The following is a 26,792-nucleotide window of genomic DNA, read 5'->3' as shown; positions in this document are numbered from 1 at the left end:
GTTATTGATGGCCTGGTTCACATACTAGAGTTGGGTTTTCTTTTGGAATTATAGTAACATGATCTAGAGCTGTGGATGTTGTCATTAGTCACTCATCATGGACAGATCACTCCCTGCTGGCCTTGAAATTTTCTGTGGTTATCCATCGATGCAGGGAGAAAATACCTATTTGGTCACCCTGCCCAGGCACTTGATGGGGACTGTGGGGGTCTAGAGGGTTGTCCCTAAAGCTTTGTTGCACAGCTCAACTGAGGCCTTAGTTACTGTTTAGAATGAGCAGAAGACAATGGCTGTGGGTCAGATCATGCCTATATGGATTCTGTCATGGCCTAAGGAGTAAGATCCAAAATGTGGGCGAATTGCTACACCGTGGCAAGCAGTATTGCAGGCTAATTCTGCCGATCGCCAGCAGTTCAATCCTCACTGGCTCAAGGTTGACTCAGTCTTCCATCCTTCTGAGGTCGGTAAAATGAGGACACAGATAGTTGGGGGCAATATGCTGACTGCTTAGAGAGGGCCGTAAAGCACTATGAAGCGATATGTAAATCTAAGTGCTATTGCTATTGCTACACCAACCAATTCACCAATGACAGGCCTTTCTTCTGCCACCACCTGTTCAACCAAGCACTTCGCTCATGTGTGGTCAGTTCGATGCCTCTACAAGCCTTGCTGCAATCTCACTTCTCTCTTTCCTCCAGCACTTTCCTTGCAGCTCTCCCTCACTTCCCCACCATTGCATCTTCCGCCAAGTCCTCTCCCCAATTTGTGCTTCTTCCTAGCAACCCTATAAGCCTTACACATGACTGCCACTTGTCAACCTGCTGCATGGACATTTGCCCCCTTGGTTGAAGCCAAGACATTCTCTGTGTATGTAGATCCCAGAGAACCTCCAGACTCTGAGAAATGAAGTGGCACAAGAGACATGTAGACCATCATTGAAGAAAGAAAATATTATATGCCAGGTTACAATACTGACACAACACTGATCAGATTTATGAATTACTTGCAGGCTTGAAACAGGGATGGTTTATGTGTCCAAGCCCTCCCTGATCTCTCAACTGCCTTTGACACCATCAATTATGGTATCCTTCTGGACCAGCTAAGGGAATTGGGAGCAGTTCCCAAACAACTGTAACATTTACCCAAGAAATTACCACCACTGCCCCTCCCTGGCCCTCATCAGTCCATTTGGCTGCACTCTCCGTGGTCTATAGGCTATTGCTGCTCATGCTGGTGATGGAAAATAAGGCTCCCCCACCTGCACTGTTGCCCTGCCTCCTCTGCTGGCTCACACGAAGTGTTAATACCACTTTATAATGCCTTGATAAGAACACACTTGGAAAACTGCATCCAGTTTTGATCACCATATAAAAAGATGTTGATATTCTAAAAAGAGTGCAGAGAAGAGCAACAAAGATGATTAGGGCAAGGCTTTTCAACCTTTTCACCCATTGTATCACTTTTAGGATATGGCAACATCAGAGTACCAACAGCTGCCTAGCAAGGTGTCAAAAACGATGATCAAAAAAAGAAAAAAGTGATGAAGTACATGTAGTCCTTGACTTACAACAGTTCGCTTAGTGACTGTTTGAAGTTACAATGCCACTAAAAAAAGTGCCCCCCAAGCCATAGCTGAGCAAGACACCTGCCTGCCCATCCGGCGGCACTCTTCCTCCTGTCCGAGGTTTTCATTGTTGTGAGCATTTCTGTTGAGGATTGGCAATGGGGGGGGTGTTTAGTTTTCATTCCCCCCATCTGCTGGGTGGTTGCAGCAGGTTTTGGTCACTTCATATGACCCTGGGACACTGTGACCGCCATAAATATGAATCAGTTGCCAAGCATCTGAATGTAAATCACAAGACCCCGAAGATGCTGCAATATTCCAGTTGATCAGCGCTTCTTCTGGGCTCAGCAGAAGCACCGGGATCAGCACTGAGCTCCAGCTGGAGCCTCATGCTGATCCTGGCGCTTCTACTGAGCCCTAACGGCTCCGAAGCGCTGATCCTGGTGCTTCCGCTGAGCCCTGAAAGCCCTGCAGCTCCAGCCATCTCTCGCTCAGGCTTGTGTGGTGCTGCCACTGGTTCAGTTCATTCCCCTCCTCCGCTACCACTTTTCTAGAATGGTCGCGTACCACCTGGCAAGTGCCAATGTACCACAAGTGGTACCCGTACCACTGGTTGAAAAGCCTTGGATTAGGGGACTGGAGGCTAAAACGGTTGCAAGAATTGGGTATGTCTAGTTTAATGAAAAGAAGGACTAGGGGTGATATGATAGCAGTGTTCCAATATCTATGGGGCTGCCACAAAGAAGAGGGGATCAACGTATTTTTCAAAGCATTTGAAGGCAGGACAGGAAGCAATGCATGGAAACTAATCAAGGAGAGAAGCAACCTAGAACTAAGGAGAAATTTCCTGACACTTATAACAATTAATCAGTGGAACGATTCACTTCCAGAAGCTGTGGAACAACTTGCTTCCAGAAGCTGTGGATGCTCCAATACCGGAGGTTTTTAAGAAGACAATGGACAACCATTTGTCTGAAATGGTATAGGATTTCTTGCCTGAGCAGGGGGCTGGACTAGAACAGAGGTCCCAACCCCTGGGCTGTAGCCTGGTACAAGGTCGTGCAAGTGGCAGGCAGACGCACTCATGCACAAAGCTTCATTTGTGCTCACCCGCCACTCGCATGGAACCATCACCTCTCCCCGTCGCACTACCTCTGCCAGTCCACAAAGCCAGAAAGTTTGGGGACTGCTGGGCTAGAAGACCTCTAAAGTCTCTGCTGCTCCTTGCTGGCCATGTCTTGCACACTCTCTTCAGCAGATAAGGCTCCACTACTCTGCCACATTCGGTCCATCCCAAGGTTACGCTCTTGCCCAGCACCTAGATGCCAGGCCGACAGGAGGATGATGATGATGAAGGTCAGCTAGGGGGGTAGTCAGGTGGAGTGTAGGGTGGTCAAAAGGGTAAAGATAGGCAGCTGGGGGGAACTGAATTAGAGGCAGTTCACACAGGGAAGATAACATGACTGTGGGATGGATGCTGCAATAGTCATAAGAGATTGGACACCCATTTGTCTGAAATGGTATAGGTTTCCTGCCTGAGCAGGGGGTTTGACTAGAAAACCTCCACGGTCCCTTCCAGTTCTGTTATTCTGTTATAAATACGGGCATGCATCCTAAGGAAAGGATGGGACCAAAGGTGGTAAGAGGCAAAAAGAGAAAAGACTGTTTTCATGTTACTAAAAATAATTCAACATGTGAGCAAACCCTCCCAAACATTTGCTAATTTTCTAATGTATTCATGCTTTTCAGCAGGGATATCTGCAGTCATGTAATGTGTACCTTCTGCCTATTTGCTCTTCCAAGTTTAAGCAACTTGACCCTAATTCAGAGGTAAGTATTTGGAAACATTTTTCCTATTAATATGATATATAATACAGCATTTCTAAATATAATGTGAACATATCTCTGTCCATATTCTTATGTAATCATACAATGACACTTGTTATAAATGCTATGCCAAACAAAACCTAAACTATATTACAGTGCGTCTACACTTGAGTGTAGTAATATTTTTTATAAAATCTGTTGGAATAATTCAAGAATGCACAAAAACATATTAATCACATTTAATGTAGCAGAATATCTCAGATGTATTGTAAGATATCTCTGTAATTAATTGCCAAATTCTATATAGGTACCGTAGTCTGCGACTTACGACTACAATTGAGCCCAAAATTTCTGTTGCTAAGCAAAACATTTGTTAAGTGAATTTTGCCTCATTTTATGACCTTTCTTGCCACACGTGTTAAGTGAATCACTGCAGTTGTTAATAACATGGTTGTTTAATGAATCTGGCTTCCCAACTGACTTTGCTTTTCAGAAGGTCACAGTAAGTCACAAACATGACCTTAGGACACTACAACCATCAGTTGCCAAGCATCTGAACTGTAATCACATGACCCATGGGGATGCTGCAACATCTCAGGATATTCAGAATATTCCATCTCTTTCTATGGGGAGTGAGCTATTACCCCCCGTAGATAGGGCTCGCAACTTGGGGGTCCTTCTAGATTCACGGCTCTCCTTAGAAGATCATATAGGAGCTGTGACTAGGTGGGCCTTCGCCCAGGTTTGCCTGGTGCACCCCTATCTAGACCGGGATGCCTTGCGTACAGTCACTCATGCGCTCGTGACCTCTCGTTTGGACTACTGCAACGCTCTTTACATGGGGCTGCCCTTGAGGACCACCCGGAGGCTTCAACTGGTGCAGAATGCAGCCGCGCGAGTTGTGTTGGGGGTCTCCCGATACTCCCATGTTACACCTCTGCTGCATTGGCTGCCGGTTGCCCTCCGGGTGAGATTCAAGGTGCTGGTTATGACCTACAAAGCCCTACATGGCATGGGTCCGGATTACCTACGGCAGCACCTGCTTCCGGCATCAACTTCCCTCCGTCCAGTGCGCTCCCACAGAGAGGGCCTCCTCAGGGTGTCTCCGATCAAAGAATGTCGATTGGTGGCCCCCAGGGGGAGGGCGTTCTCTGTGGGCGCGCCAGACCTGTGGAACCGCTTGCTGGTTGAGCTCCGGATGGCTCCCGACCTGCACTCCTTCCGGCGTAATTTAAAAACTTATTTATTTGAACAATCTGGCCTCGTCTGATGGGTTTGGGGTTGGATTTAGTTTTAACACATTTTTAGTATTGTATTATTGGGCATAATTATTTAATTCTTTTTAATCTCTTTTTTAACTTTTGTATTTACATTTTGATATTTATTGCCCTGTACACCGCCCTGAGTCCTTCGGGAGAAGGGCGGTATAAAAATTTAATAAATAATAATAATAATAATTGTAAGTGTGAAAGATGGTCACAAGTCACTTTTTCCGGTGCCATTGTAACTTTGAAAGTCACTAAACAAACTGTTGTAAGTCAAGACTACCTGTATTGGTTTGCTTACCCCCACCTTGTCAGAAGAAAAATATTCATCAGTTTGCTCTCTATCTGTAGCTAAATATATAAAAGACAAGATCTCCTCTAGAAAGATCTTCAAAATGTAACTTTAGTAATTTCGTAAACTTTGAGTAAACTTTAGTAAACTTTTAATCCTATATTTAGCACAACATCAACTCTATTTAACTTTTATCTTCAAAGGAGCTCCACCTCTGCATAAATTTTCACTCTGTCTTGAAGTGGACTTTACCTGTAAAATAACTGCTCTGGTATCCAGGTTAAGCTTCCAGTTCTATTTTTTATTATTATTTTTTTATTTTATTTAGATTTATATACCGCCCTTTCCCGAAGGACTCAGGGCGGTTTACAGGGCATTTAAAAGACAGTCAATACAAACGTTAAAACAAATTAAAAGAGATTAAATAGAACCCTGAGAAAATTAAAACCCAGTTAAAATTAAAAATAAAAATATTCTCAGCCTGGGCCGGAGAGCTCGAAGAGCCAGGTCTTCAGGTCCCGGCGGAATGACCGAAGGTCGGGGGCAGTCCTCAGCTCCACGGGCAGCTGGTTCCAGAGGGCAGGCGCACCCACTGAGAAGGCCCTCCCCCTGGATGTTACCCGCCGGCAGTCTTTAACCGGCGGCACCCTGAGGAGACCCTCCCTGTGGGAGCGCACTGGACGAAGGGAACTTGATGCTGGCAGCAGGTGTTCCCTCAAGTATCCCGGACCCTCATGTCCCAGTTCTGGGAATATGTTATTCTTCTGTTTTTAATACAAGTGTGAACCTTTCAGATATTTTCTAGCATGGTGTATGGTAAGGAATGTTGGGAAAACAAAGTTCAAGTACATCTGGAAGACCACGGTTCCCCAATCAAAAAGGGGACACCCCCCACTACTGAAACGCCTTCAACAAAAAGTCTTTACAATCTCCTTCATACCAAGCCAGGAAAGTATAATACTTATACAGAAATTGTACTTCCTCTGAGGATAAAAAAATTAAAAATCTCCTTCTGTAGTGATCGACTGGCTGGAGATAATTTCCCCCCCCTTTTATTAACATGGTCTTATCCAGTCTAATACACTCCAGACATTTTAAATTACAACTTTTCATTTTTTACACAAATGATTTGAATTGGGGTATTTGTGTGCAGAGCTAATGTTACTGTTCAACTGACCATCACTCTAATTTCTAGTATATCTACACAGAAATGAACGCAAAGTATCAAAAGAATATTACCCTTGCATCATTTGCGCTATAAGAAAAATATACTGTGTCCATAAGTAAAATATAAAATATGCCTGTAAATAAAATATATATTTAATTATATTTATATTCATATAAATAGCCCAGTTTCGAATGGTGTCCAAATAATATTGCTTATCTATTGAGCCACTAAAATAAATTTCTGGAATTATGTTCTCATTATTTATTGCTATTTTCCAATATTTAGCCGAGATCAGGAGGATAAAAAATATGCGATGGTTCCAGGCATCTGTCTGCCAAAATCTCACAGTCACTTTTATGTCAATAGTTGTGCTGAAGAAGTCCTGCGAGGAAAGAGTTGCTGGAACATGAATACAATGCTAAACTGGGGCAAAACTGAGCTGGGTTTTTAGGCTCAATCCTGAAACTCAAGCTACTGATTGGAAAGAAAGACTAGCAAAAGTAAATATATCCTCTACTTGAATATAAATATTTTTTTAAAAAAAGGACAGCAGATATCTGTGATAGGCAATAATAGGTTTGTAGCTTGTATTCTACTATTCAATGAAAAAAATGAATAGTATTTAATAAACAGTATTTAATTCCTTTCTCTTCCCTGATTAGATAACAGGAGGTAAGTCACAAATTGCATACTCTTCTGTTGTCTTAAAAACACCAAGATTTGAAACATGAATCCAGATTCCCTGACATAATTAATTTAATGCAAAAGGGAATACATTTTGTTACAAAGTCTGAAATAATTTTGGGTACTGAGCTGTCCCGAGGTTACAAATTGCATTTTTTTTTTCAATTTAAAAGCTATCTGCTGCAACATAAACAGGGCAAGTTGTATGCTTGGAGATTATCATTCCTGCAACTATCTTGAAGTACTTTTAGCTATGGAGGACATGGCTGTGGTCAGAAATGAGATCCATTAATTTATGACTCACACATTATACTCTTTACCCAAGGTGACTCTCACAAGGAAGCAGCTCGCTGTAATGTTTAAGCCCGCAATGTGTATCACTGTCAGTTGTACAGAAAGAAAAATGCCAAGGATATCATGTGCTATAACTCTGCACCCAGTCTCTCAACCACAGGAGTATGGATGTGCTTTTTCTTCAAAGCTTTTATTAATCTTCACCCAGAACAAAATGAAGGATAGAAAACAGAAAAGCAGGTTTTATTATGATAAAGCCAGGAACACAACAAGTGGCCGACAACATCAGCATTCCTCCTTGTAGGTCTTACTTGCCTTTTTAAAGAGCCTAAAATTATTATTCACATGGACTATTATTATCATCCAAAATATTGCCAACTTGCTCAATTACTCAACAAAAGGAGCAGCACTGGAATAGAAACTGCTTTGCCATTTTTCCAAGGCAAAGAGAAATTTTTAAAAATAGAAACATTAAGAGAAAGAGAGGGAAGGAGTTCTAGAGGAAAAGTTATAGAGAAAAGTACCACAATTTTAAAAAAAACCTCTGGAATTAACTGTGACTTTCAATGCCACACAAAACCATATTGTCAGTAAATCGAAGCATCTACAGTAGGAGTACATGTTAGAGGCAGAACTTTTTATACCGTGTCTCAAATAGATATTTCACTCGAATGTAGTATAGCGCTGTAATATATTGGTGGACAAAGTAGAAATGTGCAACTTCTTCATTCTATCTAAGGCAGACATGTCAAACACAAGGCCTGGGGGCCGGATCCGGCCCGTGAAGTGGTTTCATGCGGCCCACGAAGCCATCTTGGAAACAGTGAAGGAACGGCCCCCACTGCCTTGGCCCTGGCCCAGAGACCCTCCTTCTGCCAGAGACCCTCAGATCTGTCCCACTCCTGCACAGGCCCCCATAGGCACCATTGATGCGAACGATGTAGAGCTGCCCATGCCCACCCAGTAGGCCATATGCACTCTAGCCACGCCCACCCAGTAGGCCACACCCACCCAGTAGGCCACACCCACCCAGGCCACACCCACCTGGCCCCTTGAGGGCAGCCGCAATGCTTATCCGGCCCTCAATGAAATTGAGTTTGACACCCCTGATCTAAGGGGTTACAGGGAGCGTTCTACAGAAAGTAAGTATGGCCAGAAGAAAACAGTGAATTGGCTAAATTAATTCAATGTTAAATCTAATTAATATTACATTAGTTATATGTAGCTAATGTGCTTGCCCTGAGTATTTATTCATTTCCTTCTTCTATGGCACTGAGCAGCAATTTTGGAAGAGCTGCATCCAAAACACTATAGGTCAGACATGTCAAACACAAGGCCCGGGGCCCAGATCCGGCCCACGAAGTGGTTTCATGCGGCCCGCGAAGCCATCCTGGAAACAGTGAGGGAACGGTCCCCACTGCCTTGGCCCTGGCCCAGAGACCCTCCTCCTGCCAGAGACCCTCAGATCTGTCCCACTCCTGCCCAGGCCCCCATAGGCACCCTTGAGGCGAACGATGTAGAGCTGGCCACGCCCACCCAGTAGGCCATATGCACTTTAGCCATGCCCACCCAGGCCACACCTACCCGCCCCCCTGAGGGCAACCGCAATGCTGATGCGGCCCTCAATGAAATTGAGTTTGACACCCCTGCTATAGGTTATATATTCCTGGTGCCAAGTGCCCAGAAGCAAAGGCATAGGCATAGTTACTAGTGGACTCTTGAATGCTTCAAGACACTGAAGAAATGATTCTATGATTTTCAGTCTGCTTTTTTATTCTGAACCAGGGAAAGGTCTGCTTTGTGAGATGCCTGTTCACTTATGGTCACAAGTACATAATTCCACCAGTATTGGCTTCTGTCATCCATAATTTCTTTGATTGTTGTGAACCACCCAATGTTGTTGGTAATTGGGCAACATGCAACTTTAACACATTATTAGTATAACATTGCTAGAAATTACTGGCATTACTAATAAGTGTCAAGTATACATGTGCAATTAAGGCATTTATTTTGAATTGACAACTGCCTAAATCTGACGGGAAAGCAAAATTGGACTTGATCCAGAATTCAGCACATTGATAGGTAAATGGGCAAAAAAAAATATTTATATACTTATATACTTTATTTATTTGGCCAAGTGTGGTTAGACACATAAGGAATTTGTCTCGCGTACAGAAGCACTCAGTGTACTTGAAAAACAAATAACAACAACAACAACAACAATAATGTATACATCCAAAAAAGGGGGAAGTAAAATTAATGAAGGGGATAAATAATAATACTGCAGCCATACCCTATGGTTTAATATACATGCACATTAGGCCAAAAAAAAAGCAGTCACTGTGTTTTGTCAACTGTGAGAATTAGGTGTTAAATCTGCTAAGCTATGGCCATCTCAGGAGTAAAATAGTTGCCATAAACACTATTAAGACTTAAAACATTATTTATGTCCTGACCCATATTCAGGATAAATTTGATGCACCAAAATCACTTTCTGGTGGCTGAGAATCCTGGAAATTACATTCCATTCCAGAAGGGAAGGTTAGAAGAGACTTTCCCACAATTTCTTCCCAGAACTGAAAAGTGTCACATGACAAAGCAACTTACAAAGGTCATCACTGAACATGCACATGAATGGTGGGTGGGGATTTCTGCTGAGAGTGAAAAATCAAGATGCAACCTACTCATTTTAAATACTAACATTAGAATAGCGACACACCACAACGAAGAGTTGTTCCCACTAGAGTGGGAGATTAAATCATATCTTGCTTTTTATTTTTTAATTCTTCCGTCTACAGAGACACCTTATAAATCACATTTAAATGTTTCTGCAGACATATTTGCAACTTTTTTTAAAGTTATAAAAGTATTTTCTCTTTAGATAATAATCGGTAAATTTCCATGGTTCTTTATATATTACACTCCCAGCATGTTTTCTTGCTTTTTAAATTGTATAAAATATGTTATATACCCTAATATACAACATGAACCATGACAAGTGGCAGAAAAATGTGTTAAATTCTTTATCTTCAAACTACCCATACATAAAATGGAATTAATAGCTACTTGAAAAGCCACTCAAGGTGTGATAGTAGCTCACTTAAAATATTTAACTCTTTCCTGCCATCTATTGGTCACCTGGATTTTTACAGCCTAGATTTGGCAGCATTGTATTATGTTTGTATTCTATTTACAACTATTTCTGTAATCCTTGTGTCAAACTGTTCTACATTTTTCTTAATGTGTGAATCTGGATGTTCATCTTCTTAATATGAACATCCATATATTAACCCTTCTCTTAAATCATATGAATTTTGCCTCAATATCCATCTGTTCCATGAAGATTTTGGCACTACCCACTTGTTCTAACCTATGTTGTCATGCCCTGTGTGAAGCTGTTTGCACTATATATTTAATGTGAATGAATACAGGTGGGCTCTACTTGTTTTAGTGATAATACTAAACAAATCATAGAAGCTCCTTTCAAAGTATGTTTAGGGTAGGGCTAGGCAACACATAGGGACGCGGTGGCTCAGTGGGTTAGGATGCTGAGCTTGTCGATCAGAAGGTCGGCAGTTTGGCAGGTCGAATCCCGAGTGCCGCATAACAGAGTGAGCGCCTGTTACTCGCCCCAGCTTCTGCCAACCTAGCAGTTCGAAAGCACATAAAAATGCAAGTAGAAAAATAGGGTCCATTACGGTGGGAAGGTAACAGCGTTCTGTGCGCCTTTGGCGTCTAGTCATGCCGGCCACATGACCACGGAGACGTCCTCGGACAAGCGCTGGCTCTTCGGCTTTGAAACGGAGATGAGCACCGGCCCCTAGAGTCGGAAACGACTAGCACGCATGTGCGGGGGAACCTTTACCTTTACCTTTAGGCAACACATATCATTGCAGCCCAAAGGCTACGGAGGGCAAGATGAGACTATAATGTGGATGAAGCTGTCTCTCAGATGCTAGTGCAGGGACAGAATTTTCTTTCTTTTCCACAAGCTCTCATGCTTCTTAAAGTTCTTTTAAAACTATGTTATATGTAACTACAAACTGAAATAACTGCTACATGGAAGAAAAGAATTTTCTGGACTAAAAGAAAGTGAAATTAAAATTTCTGAGTAAAACATTAACAACCTCAGATATGCTGATACCACTGACAACTGGATATGAGGAAGATTGCAAAAGAGTGCAAAAGCTATTCAATTATTTAAAAAACCTAAAATTATGTCAACATGCAACTATAACTTAATGAAAATAGGCAGAGAAGCAAGTGTAGTAGTAACAGATTTTATTTTCTTAGGCACAAAAGTTTTTAGGGATGGTGACTGTGGCCATAAAATAAACAGGTATCTACCACTTGAGAAAAAGACTGAAGATAGATCAAGACAAAATACTAATGTACAAAGATACATCATACTGACTACAAAGGTATGAACTGTCAAGGTCATGGTTCTCCTAGTTATAGCATTTAATTAGGAAAGCTGGGCTATCAGAACAGCCGAATAAAGAAAAATTATGGCTCTGAACTATGGTGCTGGAAAAAATTGTTGAGAATAACCATAAACTGTAGGAAGAATGAATAATTCAGTATGAAATGAACTAAATCCAGACTATTCATTAGAAGTAGTAATAATAAAGTTAAAGCTTAAACATTTTGGGCACGTAAGCAAAGACAAGAATTATTGGATGCTTAGAATGCTTGGAAAAAACAAAGGGAATTGAAAAAGAGGCAACCAGAAAACAAGGTGGCTAAATACTAACAGTGTTGACACAAGCAGGAATTTAAAAAGAAGCAGTTACCAACAGACATTCCTAGTCTAGTAAGATTCATCAGGGTAAATAGAAAATAGAAAACAATCAAACAACAACAAATTGATCGTCCAGATTTTTGCAACCCAGATTGCAAAAAGCTGCAGATTCCATCCTGACGCTGAAAACAAATTCCTGGATTAAGACTTTACTCAGCTACACTCTGATGCTTAATTATGATCACTGAGATAACTTTTTTGTATACAGTAGTACAAAATACAGGTGGACATTGGCTTTCTAATTAGGCCAGCTAGATGAAGCAAGCCTAAATGTTACTCATATGATTCCTTTATTGTTGCCAAGGACTTGCAAAGTTATCCAGAAGAGCAGGAATGATGGTGAGTAGTAGCCTGAAGGCTAAATTCTATGAAGAATGGTTAAGAGTATGGTATGTTTTCCCTAAAGAGCAGAAAGCTAAATGTGACACAGGCCCAAAATTTAAGAGAGAATTTTTATAAAATGTTTTATAGGTGGCATTTGGATCCTAAAAAATTAGCAAGTATGTATCCGAACTGCCAGCCCAAATGATGGAGGTGTGGTTGTGAGGATGCAACGTATTTTCATATATGGTGGACTTGTAAAAAGATTAAACCTTTTTGGATCAAAATTTGGTGGAACATGCAAAAAATATTTAAGAAAAGGATAAAGTTTTCTCCGGCAATTGTTTTTATTGGGTATTATCACAGATACCACCGTTGTAGATATTAAATTGATGTTGAATTTAATTACAGCAGCGAGACTTTTAGTAGCGCAATATTGGAAGAAGGAAGAACTGCCGACTATAGAAGAATGGACTTTAAAAGTTTCTAACTTGGCGGAGATGGCAAAGATCTCAGCGTATTTGAAAGACCAATCGCAACAGAGATACACTGTGGAGTGGAAGAGATGGATTGATTATATTCAGAATAAATATGGGACTAAAAAGTTTCACTTAGCATTTGAATAAGTAGCGGATTTATATGATGTATAACTAGCTTGTAGTTATTTTACTGAGAGTTAAAGTGCGATAGAGTTTAATATTTTATTGTTTGCATATTTTAGATTATGTTTTGTTTGTATTTTTATACCCTGTATTTAGCTCTGGGAAGTCGGGGAGGGGAGGGGTGGGGAGAGTTGAGGAGGTTTGGGGAGAGGGGAGGGGTTTTGTATTCAAAAATGTACTCTAAAACTTTTCAATAAAAAAAAAGAAAGCTAAATGTGACACAACAGCAGTACAATGTCACATGAAAGGATGTCTACGCCATAAAAACTTCTAAGGAAACTGACAAGGAAACCAAAACCCAGAGCAAACCTAAGCAATATCCATTTAGAGCTAATTGCGAGAAATACTTGCATTAGCAACATAGAATAGTGACAAACCTCCCAAAGACATTACATGCCAACAAAAGCACCGATAGCACTGTATGGAAGTCTAGTCACTGGCCAAAAGAATGGAAAAGGTCAATATTTATCCCAATACCAAAGAAAGGTGATACAGAAGACCATTCCAACCACCAAACCATAGCCTTGATACCACATGAGTAAAACTGTCTTGAAGATAATTTAGCAAGGTTTGAATTCAACTGCCAATAGGGAACTATCTAGTGAGCCTTGGTGGAGCAGCGGGCTAATGCCTCCTTAAGTAACACCAGCTGCCTGCAATTAGTGCAGGTTCGAGTCCCACCAGGCTCAAGGTTGACTCAGCCTTCCATCCTTCCGAGGTAGGTAAAATGAGGACCCAGATTGTGGGGGGCAATTAAGCTGACTTTGTAATAATGCCGCTTGTGAGGTGTGTGAAAGCCCTAATAAGCAGGCATATACACAGAATGAAGGCTACTGCTACTGCTAAGCTTGTAAGCCGCCCTGAGTCTTCGGAGAAGGGCGGGATATAAATGGAATTAAAATAAATAAATAATTAAGTAAACTATCTGATGTACAAGCAGAATTTCAGAAAGGAATGTGTGATCATATTGCCAATCTATGTTGGATGGTGGAAAAAGCAAAGGAATACCCAAAATACCTCTACATGTGCTTCGTTGACTATCCAAAAGCCTTCGATTGTGTTGACCGTGACAAGTTTGGAACTGCCTGAAAGAACTGGGCATATCACCACACCACATTCAGCTCATTCGGTCATTGTACTCTGACCAGGAAGCCATTGTAGGAATGGAATATGGAGACACAAATTGGTTCAGAACTGAAAAAGGCATTTGGCAAGGTTGAATCTTGTCACCTATACCAGGAGTTCCCAACCCCCAGTACTTGGCCAGGGCATGCCAGCAACTGGTCCGCACAAACAGGCAAAGCCCCATTCACAGGATGCAGGTAGCACACAATACCATGTACCCTCTGGTCTGCAGAAAAACCTCTCCATGGAATGAGTGTCCCTGGTGCCCAAAAGGGACACCTATACTATCTGACCTATACTATCCAACATGTACACAAAAGTAGTTATGAGAAATGCATATTCGTAGGAATCTACTATTGGGGTTACAATTGGTGGTAGGAATATCAACAATCTCTGCTATGCAGATGATACAACATTGCTCGTGGAAAGCAAGAAGGATCTGGAGTGGTTAATCCTGAGAGTCAAAAATGAAAGTGAATAATTTGAACTGCACCTTAACGTCAAGAAAACAAAGATAATGACAACTGTAGAGAACACACAGGTCAGAGTGCAGAGTGACAATGAGACCATCGAAACAGTAAAGAAATTCATCTTCCTGGACTCTAAAATCAACCAATGTCTAGCATGAATAACATCTGAAAGAGTAAAGACATCAGCCTCGCAACCAAATGCAGACTAATTAACCCAATAATTTTTTCCAATTACTACTTATGGCTGCAAAACGTGAACTCTAGAAAAGGGAGATAGAAAAAGGATGCATTTGAAGTGTGGTGCTGGAGCAACTATTACACATCCTATGAACTGCAAAAGTAAAGTCCTAGACAGAACCTCACTAAAAATATCACCTGAAGCCAAGATCATCAAATAGAAGCTGTCATACTTTGGTCATGTTATGAGAGCTGACTCACTTGAAAAGTCAGTCGTGTTGAGTGTAATCAGCGGAAAAAGGAGAAGGGGCCGCCCTAGCACCCACTGGCTGGACATTATAAAAGATAACACTGGGATGACCATGGCGGATGTGAAGGAGGCAGTGCGAGACAGAGGGGCATGGAGAGCACTGATCCATAGAGTGGCCAAGAATCAGACACGACTAAATGGCTGACAACAATGACTATGGGTTGAGGAGATAATCCCGTCACAATCAACAAAAAACACAAATATGGACAAAACCAGCAAACAGAAAATCTTTAAATGCAAAGAAGGATTAAAAGTTTCAGTAGTGTTCTGTCTAGGCCAGGGGTAGGCAACCTCGGCTCTTTTATGACTCATGGACTTCAACTCCCAGAATTCCTGAGTCAGCTATGCTGACTCAGGAATTCTGGGAGTTGAAGTCCATGAGTCATAAAAGAGCCGAGGTTGCCTACCCCTGGTCTAGGCTGATGCTGATGCTAAAAAACAGTGTATTCCTCCTCCCATGTGTAGATTCAAGTGTCCGTAACAGTGTTAAAATATACCTGAGAACAAAAAAATACTAGGCTACCAAATTTTAGTGATTTTTCACAATTTTCCCCAAGATACATCTGTGAACAAAGTAAGGCAATTCCAGGAAAAAAAGGCTACTGCAGAATCAGTTAGATGGGAAAAGCTATGGAATGCTATGGTTATATAATATACACCACTGGTGATTATCACTTGTTGGTGACAATCTTCTTTATTACAGTACATAGAAAAGGAGTTGTGCTTATGTCGGTTCTCAGTTCTGGTCTAGAGAGGACTGTTTTCACAAATGGCACTGAAAGGAACAAACTCACTTGCTGTGTATACACCAATATTTCTTGCATCATAATAAAAAAAATCTTTCCTATAGTGAGACAATATGTCGTTGGATCAAAATAAGGTACTCAGAAATTGACAATTCAGTATTCTTAGTGACACATCAAAAACTCCTGCACAGTTCATTAGGTAAAGTGAGCAAGATTGTGTCAGTCAGAAAATCTGGGAATATCAGTAAGCATAAAAGATCTAGACAGGAAGCTATAAAATGGTGGTAGTTCATATAAACCCCTGCCATGACAGTGAATTGGTACAGTCCCTATATAGATTTACTTCTGAAATAAAAAATAGTTCTAAGAAACCAGAACCAGTCAGAGACCAAGATGCATACAGGTAGTCCTTGACTTATGGTCACATTTGGGACGAGAACTTAGTGATATAATCTTAGTGATATAATCACTTAGTGATTATAACTTAGTGATATAATCACTGAGTGCCCAATTTGATGACCTTTTTTGCTGTACTCATTAAGCAAATCACAGAGTTGTTAAGCAAATCTGACTTCCCCCATTGACTTTGCTTGTTGGGAGACCAGTTAAGGTGGTTACAAATAGTGATCATATGACTTGGGAGACTGCAACAAACGTAAATACATGCTGGTTGCCAAGCACATGAATTTTGAACATGTGCCTGTGTAGACATTGCACCAGCCATAAGTGCGAGGATCAGTTGTAACTCACTATTTTCAGCCCCACTGCAACTTTGACGATCATTAAACAAAGGGTCATGAGAATTACCTGTATGTGCATATTTTTTAAGCAATCCATGTTGATACGTTTGTGGCTGGAAACAGCGCTGCATGTGCAGCAGTCTGCTTTACTGCATACATAAAGGTAGGGAACCTCCCATAAAACATTTTTATTTTTTTTTAATAATCTGAATACAAATTACTACAGTATGCATTTGCCTTAGAATAGTCCTCTTCAACTTTCTCTTTTTAAATCTTCACACTTTCTATAATTAGCAAAATGATGCTTTCTGGATCATGTGTGAAAATATCTTGAGGATTAACTGAAATGGGACAGGATGAATCTCACACCTTCTGTGCTGATTGCATTATCTTCAGTGACACCCATCTCACATTATGAGAATGTTTATATATCAGGGTAAAACAAAAAAAAGTTCCAAGAATTCTGTCATGGTGAATATGTGTCTTTTCATTAAGCCACTTTTAACTTTTTACTAACAGAAATACCTTAAATCCAAATATTTCTCCTTATTTATTACTGTTCCATCGCTGCCGATTCCTGACTTCAGCCTGATTACAGAGACTATCCCAAAGGTTATTCATACATCACACACACACACACACAAAAATCACTGTTCAGGCACTCCCACTAGCAGGAGGACTCAAGGAAGAGGGATTAAGCAGCATGCATCAGCACTCTTTTTCCTTCATAGTAAACTAGATTTCTTTGGAATGCTGGTTTCTATCACATCAGAGTTCAACTCATGAGTGTCATTTGCATAACTGAAGGAAACAGAATCTAGAAAATGGGCAAGAATTTGAAATAAACTCCTCTTTAGTTCCTAAATTAAATAACACTTTTTTCTTGTCCATTTGTGTTGTTAGCCTATGAAAGGTTCAAGGTACCTGAAAAAGAGAAATAGATTAACTGATAATATAATATTAGCTAAAAAAATGCCCTAGATATAAATTCTATGGGAATGGAATAGAAAGAGCAAAGATACTCAGGTCTTGGAGTAGAACTACAGCTCACTACATTCTTTGGGGTCGATGGGAGTTGTAGGCCAATTGTTCTGGAGGGCACTGCATTGAAGAAAGTTAGATTACAAGAATGGAACTGAAAACTCAAGAGATGCACTTTCTTCAAGTATATGAAGGGCACTGAAAGCATTACCTGATTTTGACTGGCCTCATACAGCTCTTGAGCCGCCGTGATTCACGTTCTTTAGAAGACCTCATGGGTAGAATTTGGGTAGTCGCTGCCCCCTTCAGTACCACACTATAATTCTTGCCCTGATTATTGGCCCAGTAAACTCCTTCTTCGGTCTGATAGCGCACCACAAAATCAAGCCGGGCTCCTTCTTCTTCCTCATCTTCCTCATCCTCATCGCCAAACTCCAGACGGAAGGCAAAGCGGTCAGTCAGGCCTCCATCTGGCGAGCCTCCTGGAATATAGAGGGCGGGGTAATCCCGGTGACTTTGCCACCGGTCCTTGCTGGCCCGCACATGCACAGCCTTGTGGTAAGAAATGTTGAGCACACGCACAGTACCACAAAGCACTCGTGGCTCTCCAGGCTCTGGTGGCAAAACTTCTTCCAATTCTACCTTGGCCTGGCGCAGCCGTTCAAGCTTCTCATCCTCATCTTGCCCCACTGGTTGCAACACAAAAGATGGCAAAAGGTAAGGGGTGGCTGTGGAGGGAGGGAGGCAGGCTAAGGAAGGCACCACCTCAGGGGGAGACCCTGGAGAAGGTGGGGGCCAAGGCTGGTAGCGCCGCCAGCGTGCCAAGGGCAAGCCCAAGGCATCAGCAAACAGCACATGCCGGCCTGCGGTGTGCGGAGAGGGCTCCTCCATGGGGGTGGCAGATGCAGTGGCATGTTGGGAAAACAATCCAGGGTGCCCTTGAGCATGCTGGGAGGGGAGCCCTGGGCAGTCCTGCACTGCATGCTGGGAAGGTGACCCAGGCAGGCCTGGGGGATGCTGAGAGAGTGGCCTGGCCAAGCAAGGGTGCTGGTGGTGCCCATCCTCCTCCCCGTCGTCCTCTGACGAAGAGCAGCTCTCTGGGGCGTTGGGGTGCTGAGGCCTGGGGACCGGGGAGGAGCGTGGCACGAGAGCCCGGGCTGGGGGGTCTTCCTCCTCCTCCTCCTCCTCCTCTCCGTCTTCTTCTTCGTCGTCTTCCTCCTCCTCCTCCTCCTCCTCGGCCGCCTCCCGAGTGAGAGGCAAGGGAGGCTGTGGCGGCGGCGGCGGGGAGGAGGAGGAGGCCCCCGCGCGAGCCATGGCGGGCGGCTGGGAGGACGGCGGACTAGCGGCGCAGACAGCGGCTGCTGCTATTGCCGAAGCGGCCGGGCGGGGGGCGGAGGACGACGACGACGACGACGACGACAGAGAGCCGGGGTGGAGCGAGCCGGGAGAGGGAGGTGGAGCGAGCCGAGCAAAGCCGAGGAACGCGGGAGTCGCAGGCTGGTGTCAGGCAGGCTAGCGGCTGGGCCAATCGGAAAGCAGAGCGTAAAGGGGGAGGGGGGGGAAAGACCCTCTTCTCCTTTACCCGAGAAAAGCCCGCAGGCGGGCGACCCTAGCCGGCGGCAAAGCAGGCGAGTCCGAAGCGGATCTATGCCCGCCGACAGGCAGGGAGGGGAGGAAAGGCTGCGCGCCCGGCGTCGCTTCCCTCCTCCCGAGCCCCCTCTGGTCGGATGAACTCGTCGTGGCTGACGGAAAGCCAAGAACGCAATTTTGAGCTTGATTGGTTGTGGAGGGCGCTTATTTTATAATCTCCGAACATCTGTCGGAGAGAAAGCGGTGAGGGAAGACAATAATATCAGCCGTGCAGACGTGCGCCTGCCTTTTTAGACCAGGACGTAGATCTAAGACGAGGGAAAGTGGCAGCGTAGCCTATCCCAGGAAAGACCCTCTTGATCCCGTGTACAGTCTCTCGGGGTGTTTTTTTAAAAAAGGATTTCTTTATCCCCGACCATGCGAAATGAAACTAGAATGTCATATAAATAATAGCCGTTGCGTTATCCACACCTGTAATAAATGCATGCTTTTTATTGCACGACATTGTTTGTTCGAAATAAAAGTGTTGCAAAGCCAGTACTGTATGGGGAAGTACATTCACTAGATCCAGTTCTCAATCAGGTTGATCCGAAATACTTTTTAACCCTACTGTATATGTGGCGTATAAATTCCAGGATTAAATTCATATTTATTGGATGACAGTTTAAATTAAATTAAATATGGTTTACTTGAACATTTTAAAGTATATCCAAAATGATTATTTAAAATGTATCAGTACCATTCAGATACTAGTATGATAAAAACAGCAGCCTGGGTTGCAAAATTTTTAAATTGATATGCATAGACATGCCGTAATATTGTATCAAATAATTTTTATCTTTGTTTTTTGCATTAGCACATTATGTAAGGAAGCAAAAAAAGGATTGTTTTCTCAAGGAAGGAATGTCACTTGGAAAAACGGCCTTCACCTTTTGCTCATCACGGGAAAACTAATAGATTTGTTAAAACAACACTTCTTGGTTGACATAAGTGTGGAACCTCCCTCCCTCCCTCCACTCATATAGAATGGAATAATACATCAGGTTTCATCACTGCTAGTTTTTAAATAGTTTTGTTCTGTATATAGGAAAAAATAATTAAAATAAACATAGTAGTGTTAAAATATTCTTCCCAAAGAATTAACCTAGAAGTTTATAAAATGGTTAAGGTTATAGACAACACCAAATTATTTAAAAAGTTAAAAGGAATAAGGTAGCAAAGAATTGGAAAAGGACTCAATGGCAGAATAAGTATTTAACAAATGTGGTTCCACACATATGTATAAAGCAGAAAAGGAAACATTTTTCTTCCTCCAGCTACTAGAATCCAGGGTCTCCCAATTAAATTGAACAATGAAAAATTCTGGAACAAATGATGTTAATGATTTATTAAATTTATATGATGCTCAACTGCCTAGTAGTGAAATACACATTCATACAGTACATAAAGAATTAAATTCACTTCTATATGGTAATTGGAGAAATGAATGAAGCATAACATTAGCAAATCGATCAGAATAACTGTATATGGCCTTCAGTATCAGTGTGAAAATGGTGGTCTACTCATGTCCTATGCATAGACTTCCTGTAGTCATCTAGTTCAGGGTCGCAGCACGGGGAGCAACCAGGCCGCACAAACAAACAAAGCCCTATCCGCAGGATGCAGGCAGCACACAAAACCATGCCTCCTCTGGTCCACGGAAAAACTTCTCCCCACGGAACTGATCCCTGGTGCCCAAAAGGTTGGGGACCTCTGATCTAGTTCATTCACTCATTCAGTGTTAGCAGAGCAAAAGAATAAGCAAAAACAAGCCAGTGCTTCTTTTAAGACACTTGAAACTAGCTGACAATAATGTAAGGCGAAAATGAGAAGAAAAAGGGGCACTAAAGATGCAGGAAGGAAGAGGATTTAAAACAGAATTATATAATTATAGAGACTATACTGTAAAATAATCCAGTGGGATAACTGTTTGGAGATATTGCAGCAACTAGAGCTCTGGCAGATGTTTTGGATAGAGCTGAAAAACATTTTGGAGGATACTAGACATCCCCATTTATTTTAAGCCTGGTTCTGGCAAAACACTACTATGTTAGACTTATGGCTGGAGATATTTTCATAGGCAGGTATGAAGCTTCAGCAATGAGGCTTCACTGTGCCATACTAATTCATGAGATAAAATTGTACCATTGCATTTGCACTGGAGTTATTGGTTAAGATAGAGCAGGTAAGAATCAGATGTTTTTTTTCAATAAGCAGAAGACTTTGAGGCCATTTCTGAGTGTAGTCAAGATGTAGAAATAAAGCTAAAAGCTTCTGCCCTGCCTCTGAAAAACTATAGAATCCAAATAAGATGACATCAATATGCAGATAATAAAGATATCATCATAGTTTATTTTTCTACCTACGTCTACAAACAAGCCATTAGAGAGCAAAGAACAAAAATGTGATGCAGTGCTTACTTTTTTTGGGTCAGAAATACAGTAGAATATTTCATACAAAGGAACTAAGTTGCTGCAGCCAAGATTTTTTGAATGATGGAGCTGTTCTTCTAACTACAGAAAATGGCATCAATTTCCAAGCAAGAAGATAATGAGAGGTGAACTAAAGGAATTAATGAAGGGCTTCTCAAAATTGTTTTAAAAAGCAGGTACTTTGTTTTGGTCATGTTTTTATAAGAAATAGGTCTAAAACACTAGATTGTTATGCATAATATACTTCACACTGAACAAGTCAATTTGTTACCCAGCTAACAAAATGTTAAGAGATTTTCATATCAGGTGAAGAATTGTTTTCCCTTATATAGTTTATTTGATCTAATTTGATCAGAAGTGACATAATTTCTTTAAAGGTACTTACAAGTGCAGAATTCTAAAGTTTCATCATGTGTTTTTAGGTCCCCCTTGTTTTATTTCTGCTTTGGTTATGATTTTTGCTAGACTTGTCAATAATATTGCTAATGAAGATTTTTATCATGCTTGTTCTGTTTTCAGAGCTCATTTTTAAAACTTAAACAGAGAACTACTCTTATTGGCAATCTAGGAAAACAATAAATGAATATATGTATAAATGATTTCATCACTCCTTTCTAGGCCTTTAATTCATTTGTGACAAGTAGCAAATTGGGAGCCCTAAAAATGCACCTGCTGTTGTTGTAAGTGATGTTTGTAGTCCATGTTCAATGTAAAAACATAATCTCAATAGGCAAAATAAAAATCTTTGGATTCTAGACTCTAGAGCAGGCGTGTCAAACTCAATTTCATTGAGGACCGCATCAGCATTGCGGTTGCCCTTAGGAGGCCGAATGGGTATGGCCTGGGTGGGTGTGGCCTACTGGGTAGGTGTGGCTAGAGTGCATATGGCCTACTGGGTGGGCGTGGCCAGCTCTACATGGTTCGCATCAAGGGTGCCTATGGGGGCCTGGGCAGGAGTGGGACAGATCTGAGGGTCTCTGGCAGAAGGAGGGTCTCTGGGCCAGGGCCAAGGCAGCGGGGGCCATTCCCTCACTGTTTCCAGAATGGCTTCGCGGGCCGCATGAAACCACTTCGCGGGCCAGATCCGGCCCCCGGGCCTTGTGTTTGACATGTCTGCTCTAGAGTGAAGATCATTCTGGAATTTGTGCCTAATAAATCAACTCCCAAAATTGAACTATTTGAAAATGGATTGATTACTGATGTTTGCCTCTTCACTTGCACATACCAAATGCAGTAAAGTATATGGATAACAATACAATTTTATATGTTTTTTATTTATCAATTATATTATACTCTTCCCAGAGTCCTTCATTGAGGGAGATACGTGTGGTTTAGAAATATGAAAAACAAGCAAGCTAACAAACAAACAAACAAAAAATAAATGGACACTTTTTACTTTTTAGACAAGTTATACTTCTTAAATCATGGGAAGTTAGCTTTGCAGGTTGTATTGCTAAATTTTTGAAAATTGAGATATTGCACTAAAACCAGGAAAGAAAGCAGAACCTTAAAAAAGGGTGGGGTTTTTTTTTACAAATGTGTTTATGGCTTGCTTAATATTATATAGAATCAAAATAATGCCCCCATGGAGAAGTTCACATAGTAACTTTGTGGATCAGCTAAAGTTGGCTACAGTTTGGCATATCTATGGCATTATTATAAATCATTTTATCATATACATAAATTCAAATGTACAAATGTAAATGCATTTTTTAAAAGTGCATCTGAATCCTTTACAACTATTATATGTCCAGTAAATATATTCTTTCCTATTTCTTTTCTGTAGAGTTTTGTAAAAAAAAAAACGAGTTATATTTTTGGGGGGTTTTTGGCAATGATTTTGAGTTGATGGGCAGTCTTGGTCTTTGGATAACATGTTGGTAGGGGACCCATATTCCTATGTGTGTCCCATACCAAAAAAAAGTCAAATTTGATTTGATTAAATTTGAAATTAGTTTACTTAATTAGCAGGACATTCCACTACAGATCTCAAAGTAATTGGGGAAAAAATGTTATCAACAAAGTTGAGGGAGAAACTCAGGTCTCAATTGTTTTTTTAACACATTATCATAAAATGCTTATAACAAAATACTTGTAATGTGTCTTATTATATAACTACTCTGTCTTTCTCTCTCTTTACCCTTCAATCCCTAGTTAAATTGTACTTCAGTCATGTCCCTCCATGCATCTGAAAAAATGAGCTGGGTTCATAAAAGCTTATGCCTTTTGATAAAATGTCTTTTTTGTATAACTTTTATAGAAGAAATTTTAACAAAGTAAAAAAGAAAAGAAAAATAATAAAGAAAAATATTTTTTTCTTTTTTCACTATTTACTATTTTTTATTATTTTTTAATAAAATTTCTTAGTCTGACTGGGACTACAATGCTAGATTTCTAAGTTTCTCTTTGAAACGATTAACCAAACTCTTTCAATTTCTTAACATCTTCTTGTTTACAGTGTCAGTGAAGTCATTGTTAGTGGCTTCCTGTGCAACCTAGAAGATAGTCTCCCAATTTCTAATCCATAAAATTATTATTTCTTTTTCTTGTGTATTTGTCCAGGTAGTTTTATTTAATTATTTTGATTGTAATTAAGCCATAATTGTTGATTAAGAGATGAGATACCAAAATGAGTTGATCAGTAATGTGTGAGTTCTTCGTGGAGATTATTTTTAGTTGATTTTTTAAAAAACATGAAAAACTAGATTTAGGCAGGCACAATCCTCAGGAAATGAAAATGCCAGGTTGATAAAAGCCTAAGGAAAATTTAGGAAGCAAATTCCACGTTGCTGCTAATATCTTAATGTCAGTTATCTCAGTTTCTAGTATGATGGAGCTAACAAAAAGTTATAATTCAAAGTAATGAACAATAGTCAATTATTTTATTACTACTACTTTAGCAAACCAAAGATTATGGGCACTTGTGCAAAAGCTAGCACATCCTCTTTGTGAGTTACAATTGTATTCTTAAATTATCTCCTCCTAACCTCTAATATTACAAAATGAAACATCAATGTATTGCACCAGCATTAGAGGCTTTAGAGAATCAGGCCAAAATATTACACTTTGGAAAACTAGATAAAATTACTTTATTAAAAGAATTTTAATTTTAAAAAGACACAGGTACTAGCCAGCTATTACAACAGGCAGAGAAAACTACTTCAGTTGCATTACAAACAGGATTCATATATACTTATAAATATACTTAATATACGAGGGCAATTCGGAAATAAACCTCCATTTGGTTATCAATGACAGACACTCACAGATGTGATACAGAACTTTTGTTATGTATATTAGAAAACTACATTACATTACCATTCAAATTGAGGTACTTTTCATAACGTCTTACAAGGTTTGAAATTCCTTAGTAGTTGCTCGGCACCAAATCTGGGCTATGTGGGGGGTGATCAAAAACATCTCAATAGATCTGCTTCAAAAGTGCATCTAGTGGGGTGCGGGCGAGCATTATCGTAAACCAACACCACATCGGACGTGGTGCCATAGAAAATCCTGCCAAATGTGAAGATGCCAAAGGAGTACTGCTAGTGAAGTTCATGGAGTGTGGTTTGACCATCAATTCAGAGGCCTACTGTGAAACATTACAAAAACTCACACAAGCCATCCATAACAAGCGTCGGGGCATGCTGACTTCCGGTGTATTGGTTCACGGTAATGCTTGCCTGCACACCGCTAGACGCACCCAAGAACTTTTGAAGCAGTTCCATTGGGATGGTTTTGATCACACACACACACACACCAATAGCCCAGATTTGGCACCAAGCGACTACTACTAAGGAATTTCAAACCTTGTAAGACATTATGACAAGTGCCTCAATCTGAATGTTTATGCCAAAAAGTAATGTAATGTTGTAGTTTTCTAATGTGTATAATAAAAGTTCTGTATGAATTGCCCTTGTACTTACATACGGTAAGTATATTATAAGTATAGAATATATACTGATTCATAAGTTGAAAAAATAATAAATTTCCTGAAAGCCCAAGATGAGGATATTCTGAAAACATGTAGAAGTTAAGCTAGTGATCTCATAAGTCATATTTTTATTTATTTATTTTTAAACCACCCAATTCCTAGTGGCTCTGGACAGTTAACAGTTAATAACACAAGGGGAATAAAATAATATAACAATAGAAACAAAGAACAGAACAGAACATAAACCAGACAAAACCAAAGCAAACCTGCTATACCCAGAAGGAGATGTTGCAGTCATCATTGCCAAAGTTCTGGGTGAAGAGCCAGGTCTTCAAATTCTCTGAAATACCATCCAGATGGAGGCTATTTGGATCTTGGGGGGAAATTCTGAAATGACCAAAAATTTTCAAGAATAGATATTTATTTATTTATTTATTTATTTATTTATTTAATTTATATACCGCCCTTCTCCCGAAGGACTCAGGGCGGTTAACAGGGCAATACATAAAAACAAGTTACAAAAATTAAAAATTATTAAAAAGTAATTAAACAGTGCCCATAATAAATTAATACAGATTGAAAATTAAAATCCATTTATAAAATCCCACTCCATCCCATCAGGCCAGGCCAGCTTGTTCAAAGAGATGGGTTTTAAGATCGCGCCGGAAGGAGCGGAGATCGGGCGCCATCCGGAGCTCGACCGGATGATGGTTCCATAGATAGCTATTCTGATTAACTTAAGAACTAACAGACATTTCTGATAAACATTTAATGTATATGTTTATATGGCGATCAGCAGACGGCATACACTAAACATCAAATTGACTATTTGTTTACCCAAAAGAAGTGGAGCAATCAAAGACATGATCAGGTGCAGGCTGTGGAACAGGTCATGAATTGCTTATCGGTAAGTTCTAAATTAAGCTAAAGAAGAAGAAGAAAACTACGGTACTTACTTTCCACAACATCTTGAGCATGTACCCATCATTTTCAAGGAGATCAGTAGAAGTTGCTTTGAAGTCCTGAACCTCAGTGATAAGCAAACAAGGAACTGTGGAATTAACTTAAAGAAGCTGTTAAGGATGAATGGGAGAAGAAACTGCCGAAGATGAAATCAAAGAAAGCAATCTGGATGTCAGAACAAACCATGGAAATTGGCAAGAAGAGAAGCCAAAAATTTCAGAGAGTTGTTATAAGAGACAAGAAGCAATATTAAACACACAGAGAGAGAGAGAGTGATTCAAACAAGATCAAACAGTAGTATGTTGAAATACTGTACAGTAGAGGTATCAACATCCAAGATATCTTAGGAGATAATTCCCTTTTTACAATAATCTCTAGCACTCTAGAAGATGAAATTAAATCTGTAC

At 40.7% G+C, this 26,792-nt stretch overlaps 1 protein-coding gene across 1 annotated transcript in view; it reads right to left on the bottom strand.

The window, feature by feature from the left end:
• The window catches only part of PPP1R3F (protein phosphatase 1 regulatory subunit 3F), a 49,117-nt gene extending 30,336 nt beyond the window's left edge, over window positions 1-18,781 (bottom strand). Inside the window, exon 1 of the mRNA XM_083354017.1 lies at window positions 17,639-18,781. Coding sequence (XP_083210143.1) covers window positions 17,639-18,741 — 1,103 coding nt within the window. The 5' untranslated portion in view covers window positions 18,742-18,781. The remainder of the gene's footprint in view (window positions 1-17,638) is intronic.
• Window positions 18,782-26,792: the final 8,011 nt, after the last annotated feature.

Source organism: Vipera ursinii (genome assembly GCF_947247035.1).
Source record: "Vipera ursinii genome assembly, chromosome: 2".
Classification (NCBI taxonomy): domain Eukaryota; kingdom Metazoa; phylum Chordata; class Lepidosauria; order Squamata; family Viperidae; genus Vipera; species Vipera ursinii.
The sequence above is the reverse complement of the archived record's forward strand: the minus strand, read 5'-3'. Positions and strand labels throughout refer to the sequence as shown.